This window comes from Fukomys damarensis, unplaced genomic scaffold, assembly GCF_012274545.1.
Source record: "Fukomys damarensis isolate Sample0158 unplaced genomic scaffold, DMR_v1.0_HiC HiC_scaffold_15, whole genome shotgun sequence".
NCBI lineage: Eukaryota > Metazoa > Chordata > Mammalia > Rodentia > Bathyergidae > Fukomys > Fukomys damarensis.
The window spans coordinates 15,025,230-15,034,166 of NW_022900927.1; the positions used below are offsets into that span (position 1 = coordinate 15,025,230).

Here is an 8,937-nt window from a genome sequence, read left to right on the forward strand (position 1 = left end):
TTTTTTAAAGAAACAGTGACCAAAGACATACAAAATCAAGTGAAATGGATATCTTTTGTTATAAGCTGAATTTTTTTTTTTATTCTTAGACCATTAAAAGCGGAAAATAACGTTTAAAGTGGAAAGGGTAATTTGAATTACAGAACAACCAAATTTGGTTTTGTAAATCAGTTAGTGGTCACACATCTTGTAATATTTAGACATGAATATCCAGCAGCTGGACATCTCTCTAGCTGTGTGAAATGGTATAGCTGAAACACAAGGGAGAGGTCTTTGTCAAGGGCTGCCGTCATCTTGAAGTCATTGTTAGAGAAAAGGCGTTATGATTTATTGATATTAAAAATTCTTGAGGCTCACTTGACAAGTGGGTGGGACTCTTGTCCCTTTATCCACAGGACTCTGTCTTTCTCAGACTTCCTTTCTCGATTGCTAGGTTTTCTTACTTGTTTAAAGATACTGACGATGGTTCCAAATATTTAATGCAGACTATGAGTTCCTTCCAATGGTCTCATCTGTGATGACCCTGAGCACTTTCAGTATGGTAGGAAGTGTTTAACAGAAATATTTCAAATATTAAGCTATGTTTTTAAAATTTACGTACATCTGTACCATAATGTAGGTAAAACCTTTGGTAATTACTATGTTCTTTATCCTCCAAGCTATATGCATATTAAATTCTGAAGATCTGATACAGTTTGTTGTCTGCTTCTATAAAATGATGTTTAATCATTTGCTGTTTTACTGCAATTTTCTTGCAAACCTAAGGCTCAGTATCAGGCATTTCATTCTGACTAGCTTTGATAGCTGAAAAAGAAATTGTGTGTGCTTAGATCTCCTATTTGTAATAGAGATTTATATGTGTGTATTTTTCTTCTTTTGTAGTTTGTGTCTTATATGTACAAGGAGTTGGGAATAAAGAATGGAGAGAGGTAAGATAAAAAATATTAAAAATCATGGAGCTGGAAGATATGGAATACATTATGACTTAATGTGAAACTTTCTTGGTTTCAGTTGTTTTTTTCAACCCAACAGTTGAGTTTCCTTTTAATTTTGTGAAAGTTATCTTCGTGTTTCATTTTTATAGTACTGAATATATGACTATTTAGCTCATTTGTGAGCTTCTTATAAAATGTTCTAGATCTGAGACTTGTATTTCCCTTGGCCAGGCATAACTTTAACATGTTGCAGTCTCTTTGACATGATTCCATTTGTAATTTAAGCCTGTGAATTTGGTCTCATTATAGAAGTCAAATGGTCTTCATAAAAGTCAAACATTTTCATAAAATGCCACATAAAGGCAATTTATGTAGGGTGCTTGATATCTCTAATACCTCCTGTAAGGGCTTATTGTCAATAAGCAATGAGCAACCTATAGTTTGCAAATAAAGTAGAGACCTAGTTTCCTTACACAAATACAGTATACATTATTCATTGAAGCAGAAGCAAAGAAGCTGAAATATTATTTTAATTAACTGAGTTTTTAGAATTGCTCCATGTTCAAAAGGAAGGATGATCACTGAAGGGGGGGTGAATTAAAATGAAACGCTTTTTTATCTGCGTATAGTTGCAGGTTATTTCAGCGAGGCCGTGCATTGTTTTAATGAGGTTACAGCTTCTGGTTAGATTTCTCTAGAGAGAGTTGTGCTATTGTCCCAGATTGCTTCATGCCAGACGTTTTGTTGATGTGAGGTAGAGGTTAAGAATAAATCATCTGTAATGGACTCTCGAAACTGGAGGAAAAAACAACTCGCAAGTTGTTCCTACTAATGATGAGTTTGCGGATTACTGAGATACTGAGAATCACGGTCTTATATGTCAGTCATCTTTCCTTTTGTATAACAAATACCTGAAGTGAGGGACTTACAGTGAAAAAGTTTATTTTGGCTCACAGCGTTAGATGTTCAGTATTTGTATTGGAGGCTGGCACAGCGATTCTCACTTTAAATTTGGCTGAAAACAGCCAATAATACCTGTGCCTTGGTGTTCAGACTGTTGCCTTGAAATTTCCTGGCTGATAAACTAACTCATCATCTCTGAGCTCAGCCTCTCAGGATGTCTCAAGGCAGGGACAAAAAGCGTCTACTTTCTTTGCCCTGGTATAACAAAGGTGGCCATCAGTCCGTTTCCGTCTGAAACATTATTAGTATGGCTTTTATTGTCTGCATTCCTATCAGCATTCTGATCTGAATCACTCAGTAAAGCTCTGTGCGCAGCCCTTCTGGCTTTCTCCTAGCTTGTTCCTCCAGAATTTCTCCTATAAAGCCTTTCCAAAGGTTTCTCCATGAGGTACTTAGAAACAGACAAGACCACCTACTTTTATTTTCTGTTAGTCAAACTTCTGTTAAGTAACAAATCATTTGAGATAATTAACTTATAAGGAGAAAAGCCTTCGTTTGGTTCATAGGTTAGGGTTTTCAGTCTAGGATTATTTGACTCTTTTACTTTGAGTGAGAAGGCATGTTATGGTGAAAGTGAGAGGTGGAGCAGAGCGGCGAAGTTCGTCATGAGGAAGCAAAGAGAGTAAGAGGGCCGTGGTCGTATAACACTGTCTGTGACCAAAACACATCCTGCTCTGCACCTTCCCTTAGAAGTTCCACCACCTCCCAGGAGCACCTCTGTGGAGACCAAGCCTTTTAATACATGGGCTTTTGGGGAAAGTTTAACATCCAGTACAACATTGTATCCAGTTACTTCCCCACCTTTCAGTGGTTGTCTGGTGTTGCCTCTGTATATCCAGCTGCAAACTCATCATCCTCTCTGTATCTCCCTCTTCACCTTTGCTGCAAATACGGCTATGAGCATCACCAGCCAAAAACATAAAACCAATTTTCAGACATCTGGCTTTCCCTTTGTACGAGTTTATTACTTTAATGAGTTTTCTAGCGCTATGAATTCTTTTACAAACAGTGTAAAACATAGCAAATGCTTGCAAATTGGCCACCTCCTTTATTCAGACCCTGGTTAGCTTTGTCTTCCTTTCTGCAGCATCCTCCTAAGTTTGTGCCCTTGTCTCTTCATCTGTCTCATTATCCCTTTACCTTTTTAAAGGATACCCTTTTTCCTGCCATTCTCTCTCCAGTTCCCCAATTAGAAGGCCTGTGACTGTTATTACTAACCAGTAGTGCCAAGCTGCTTGAGTCTCAGAATTTACCAAGAGCATCCAGAAAATTGTATTATTTTAGAGACCAGTGAGGAACCAAGATAAGCATACAAATATTCACCAGAGGTCTTAGTCACTTTCTCTTCACTGAGACGCAATAAGTAACACTTGCAATTCAGAGGAGGAAAGGTTTATTCCAACTCACAGTGTGGAGGTTCTAGCCCATAGTCCTGTAGCTACAGGCAGAACAGCATTGCAGAGGTGCGTACCAGGGAACAGCTGTTCACAAGGTTCTGGAGGACAGGAAGCAGAGAGTATAAAGTGAGGAGTGGGGAGATAACACCCTTCCCAGCCAGGCTGCACCTCCTGACGTTACATTGGCTATAAACTAACTCATCAGTGGACGAGGCCACCAGTGAGTGTCGTGCCCCCATGATCCGATCACTTCCCAGAATTCCCACCTATGAGTGCATGGGGCTGTGAGGGGATATCTCAATTCAAGCCATCACAAGGGCCAATGAAAACCCCTCGTCATGAGGCACTTTGCAACCTCATTAAATAAGGGGAATTTGGGGAAGAAAAATAAAAATATTTCACAACAGGACCTGGGAGCTCATGCTTATTGGGTGGTAGTGGCAGGCTTAGCCCAGAATATCCCTTGCTTAAAAGACTTCTTATGCTTTTCTGTTATGTAAGAACTAAAAACGTAAATTTCTTACATAATTTTCCGATTCATAATAAAAATGACTAAGTGCTCTTTGAAACCTTTCTCATTTGTTGACTAATCTAGTTTTTTCAGTAACTTTGAGAGGTGGGTATTAGTATAACGTTTATATTACTAATGAGAAACCAGCCCAGAATTTTAATTAGACCAAAATTACCCAGTTTTAAATGACAGAATGAAGACTCTAACCCAGGTTGTGTGGCTTGGAAGCTCTTGCTGTTAGAGCCCCCTACTATGCATAATTATTTTCTGACCTCAACTATTACCTTCTGCTTTTATAAATGGGAAATATGCTTATGTCTGCTTTGGGGCTTCTGTTACTTTTTCTGAAGGTTGACTGTAAAAGACAATACAAAGCATGGATTCAATGTTTTTTAAAAAGTGGCATATTATTATAATATCGTGATAAGACAAAATATTTTGCTGTTTTTTTTCTCCTTGAAGGACTAGAAAATATCAGTACTCAAAAGGGAGATAAAAACAACATAAAAATGAAGAAATTGGTGAGAAATCAGACCCAAAGTTATAGAGAATAGGTAGAAACTGGGGAAGATAAAGACATGCAAATTATCTTCATGTGTTTTGTGTTGTTATAACAGAATACCAAAGACTGGGTAATTGATAAAGAAAATATATATATTTTTTCCCAGTTCAGGAGCCCGGGAAGTCTGATATCAGTGCCAAGGGCTCTGTGTCTTGTTAGGGCCTTCTGGCTGCATCATCCCAAGGCGGAAAGCAGAAGGGCAAGCAAGCACTCCTAAATGCATCCTTATCTCAGTATTCCATTCCCTGAACAGTGGAATCAATCCATTCATGAGGACCTGATCTAAATACCTCTTGAAAGTCCATCTTTCTACACTTTTGATTTGGGGATTCAGTTTCCAACACGTGAACGCTGGGGAACACGTTCTAACAGTGGCACCAATGAAGAGGGCATTTCAACAGTGTTACAGAGGACTCACAAGTGGTAAAGAGTGACAGAGCGATTTGGAAGAATGGAAAGGAAGTGCAGATGCGTAAGTTCTGCATGGAGTAGCATTGAACAGCTAAGTGAAATGCTGGGTGAAAAGAGAAAGGGAAGAAAAGTGAAATATGCTCTTATTTGTTACTTAATTCTCCACAAAACCATCTGAGGAAGACCGTTTTCTTTTGAGAGCCAGGGTAATGCAGTGGCTAAAGGTGCGAGTGGTCCTCTGAGGCATTGTTTCCCCCTCTGTGCCGTGAGGAATGATGATGATTGTGGCTCGTGTTTGTTCTGAATGTCACAAGTGAACTGCTTATAGTGTCTGGCACATGGGAGAAATTGTAACGAAGGACACAACACCAAACAAAATGAACAAGTGGCCAGTCAGTAAATTAATTCCTTCACTGTGAAATTGTTTGCCCAAGGCTGGCAGTTGATAGGAAAATGACCTCTGGAATTTACTTGGCCTCAAACCCAATCTGAAGCTGTGGTGTTATGCACCTGGTAAGAAGCTAAAGGATGCATTGATGGATGTGTAGTGCTTGCATCAAGGAATATAGTGCTATTCTGTTCAATCATAGGACGTTGTCATTTTTGTAGGTCAAAGATGGTTGCATGTTGATTATTTCATGTGATTCAGTCTAGTGCTATTGTATTTTCCTCTATTGGAGGCAGGTTGAAATGTTACTTTTCAGCTGGGCGTGGTGGCTCATGCCTGTAACTGCAGCACTCAGGAGGCTGAGGCAGGAGGATCGCTGTGAGTTCGAGACCAGCCTGGGCTACATAGTGAGTTCCAGGACAGTTGCAACGATGAAGTGAGACCCTGTCTCAAAATAACAACAACAACAACAAAGTTACTTTTCAATTCTATATTTTAGCCCATGAAATAGCCAGGCATGTGTCTGAAGCCTGCGATCTTGAAGTAAAGGATAGAAGCTATGCTATTTGAATAAAGGAAAGTTTATTCTAAAAAAATGTGAAGATGGAAGAGTTGCAATGATTGACTTCAAGCTCTTAAACAGTGTTTTACTTAAAAACGTGTGTGGAGCATTGGGTTTGGTTACTTGATGCAAAATAGGTGGCAAAAAACATTTTGGCCCAAAGGTTAGAGAGAGAAAGAGGCAAGATTTATCTCACCATGGGATACATAGAGTGTGTCAAGTAGAATGAGTTTCCTAGGGCTGATTCCTGGAAGTGTAGTAGATGTATTATTACAGGAAATACTCAAACAGAGAGGCATGAATTCAACAAGGAGAAGTAGAATGCCTGTAAGTCTACAATCCTTGCAGTTTGTTGTAGTATCATATGAGAGCTTTTATCTAATCATTTTATAATTCTTCCAGATGCTTTTTAAGATTGAAAATTATTTGGAAAGGATGAAAAATAGCTGCCAGGGTATTTCAAATCAGACCAGAAAAATGTGACTACTTTATTAATAACTTTTAAAAGTCTACCCATTTGTCAATTTGGGCAGTAGTTAGTGAATGACAATTGTGTAGCAGGTGTGTAGATAAAATTTAAGAATAGAGTCCCCCACCCCAAAGACCATGCATTTTAATTGGGACATTGTCTCAGCAAATTTGTTGTTTGTTTAACTCAATACCACCACGGTTCGGTTTCCATGTGAATTAAGACGTATTGTGCACAAGAATGCTTTCATGTTCTAAGAGAGTTTCTTTTAGGTAACAATGAGGAATAAGTTAAAAAAGACGTTAAATGTGAACCAAAATGATCCAAATAAAGAAATATATTTAAAATTAACTTTCATTTGAAAGTGGCAATTTTAAAATTATTTTTGACACTATTCAAAATACCTCCTTCAGTAAATTCAATCTAGTAATTGGGAATTATCAAAAGATCTTGAAAATAGTAGATTTTTAAACACTAAAATGATTTTTCAGTGCAGAATAATTTCAGCACCAGAAATGATACTTAAATGCCACAAATTATGAACATATGAAAACCTCTTCGTGGCAAGTGGGGATAGCCAAGTAACATCCCCAAGGAGGCACAGTTTTGTGGTAAGAGGCTCTGAGATGTTGCAATTGACTTCTTTGAGTTTGATTTTCGTTACCCATAAAATAGTCTACTTTAAATGTTCAAAATTACTGAACTGGTTCCAGATTTCCCGAGTTAGACTGGAATAAAAGGAAGGAAGTGGAAGTTGTTTATAAACCACAGTGATTGTGGTTTAGAGGCAAACAAATTTAGTGTGAAAAGCCAATTGCTATGGTTTGACCCTGTCTCTGCTCTGCTTCATTTCACTAATATGGAGCTATTTTACCATTCATCTCCACCCTGAATAATTGTATGTCACACTCTTACACACGCATGCTCCTCATATTCAGAAAGCATGGGAAAATTCTTCACATCTCAGCTAACGTGTTTGCTTACCTATAAGTCTTTTCTAACCTCACAATTCTTTCAATTCTTTTTTTTCGGTACCGGTTATTGAACTTGGGTCCTTACTCTTGCGAGACAGGCGGTGGCACCACTGAGCTAAATCCCTGGCCCCCTAACCTCACAGTTCTTAACATCACAAATAGAATTTATTTCCACTCTGCCCCTCAGAAACCCAATAATTTTATGTCTTTATTATGGCTCTTGTCACCTTTCACTTCTTACTATTTAAGAAACATGAAAGACATTTTATTAAATTTATTTTTAGTGGTACTTAAAGTATAAGAAATATTCTTCATAATGATGAGGCATATATATATATATATGTATATATATATATGCATATATATATGCTATTAATGCTTAAATCAGGTTAAACATATCTATCTCCTCAAATATTTCTTTATGGTGAAAACTTTCAAAGTTCTGTCTTCTAGTGTTTTGATATATGTATATATAATTGTTTTGACACATAATTATTACTTGTAGGTGCCTACTGTCCAACAGCACCAAGAACTTCTCAGCCCTATCTAACTGGAGTACCTATTGATCAGCCGTTCCACATCCCTCCTTACCCCAAATGCTTTGCAGCCTCTGGCAGCCATCATTGTACTCAACATTTCTATGGCATAAACTGTTTTAGCTTCTAATTTTAGTATATGTGCTGCCGAAGCGAGCACCTGTTTTACCTTCTATAAAGGAGATCGTGGAGAGTTTGTCTCTCTGTGCCTAGTTTATTTCATTTATGGAATGACCTTCAGTCCTATCTGTTCTGTCAAAATGGTAGGATCTCGTTCTTTTTATGGCCAAGTAGTATTCCACTGTATGTATGAACTGCATTCCTTCATCAACTGAGGGACACTTAGATTGCTTCTGTTCTTTGGCTGGGGTAAATGATTTCAACACATTGATTCATTTCCTTTGGCTGCAGGCCCAGGAGTGAGGTTGCTGGGCCATGTGATCATTCTACTTTTAGTTTTTGGAGAAGCCTCCATAATGCTTTCCATAATGGATATTACTAATTTATATTCATACCAGCAGTGCATAGGGGTTGTTTTCTGCTCCACATCCTCTCTAGCAGTTATTGTTTGTGTTTTAGATAATGCCCATTCTTCATGGAATGAGTGATTTCTCATTGTGGTTTTGGCTTGATGTTTACCGTTTTTCATGTACCTGTTGGCCATTTGAATGTCTTCTTTTGATAAGTGTCTGTTAAGGTATATTGCCATTGACTCAGTACATTGATTTTAGTAGTATGGACGTTTTAATGGTATGGGTTCTTCCAAACAAGAACTTGGAGTCTTTCCTGTATGTATGTGTGTGTGTCCTTTAGAGTTTTTTTAATCAATGTTTTATAATTTTTATTGTAGAATTCTTTTACTTCTTTGGTTATTGTTTTTTTTTGGTACTGGGGATCAAACTCTCAGGACATTGTGCTTGTGAGGCAAGCACAGTGCAACTCAGCTAAATCCCCAGCCCTATGGTTAGTTATTTTTTAAGCTATTAAAGTAGAATTGCTTTCTTGATTTCTACTTTAGATAATTCATTATGGATGTATAGCAATATTGCTGATTTTTTATTAGAATTTGTGTCCCGCTACTTTCCTAATTTTACCTATTATTTCTAGTAATTTTTTATGTAGTCTTTCAGGTTTTCTATCTATGAAATCATGTCATTTGCAAGCAAGAATTGGACATCCTTCTTTCTCAATTTGGATCCCCTTCACTTTTTTTTTTTTTTTTTTTTTTT

At 37.6% G+C, this 8,937-nt stretch overlaps 1 protein-coding gene across 1 annotated transcript in view; it reads left to right on the forward strand.

Moving 5' to 3' along the window:
- Cpne8 (copine 8) overlaps positions 1-8,937 on the forward strand; it is a 214,695-nt gene that overhangs the window by 30,066 nt on the left and 175,692 nt on the right. The window contains exon 4 of the mRNA XM_010629775.2: positions 883-929. Within this exon, the coding sequence (XP_010628077.1) occupies positions 883-929 (47 nt within the window). The remainder of the gene's footprint in view (positions 1-882; positions 930-8,937) is intronic.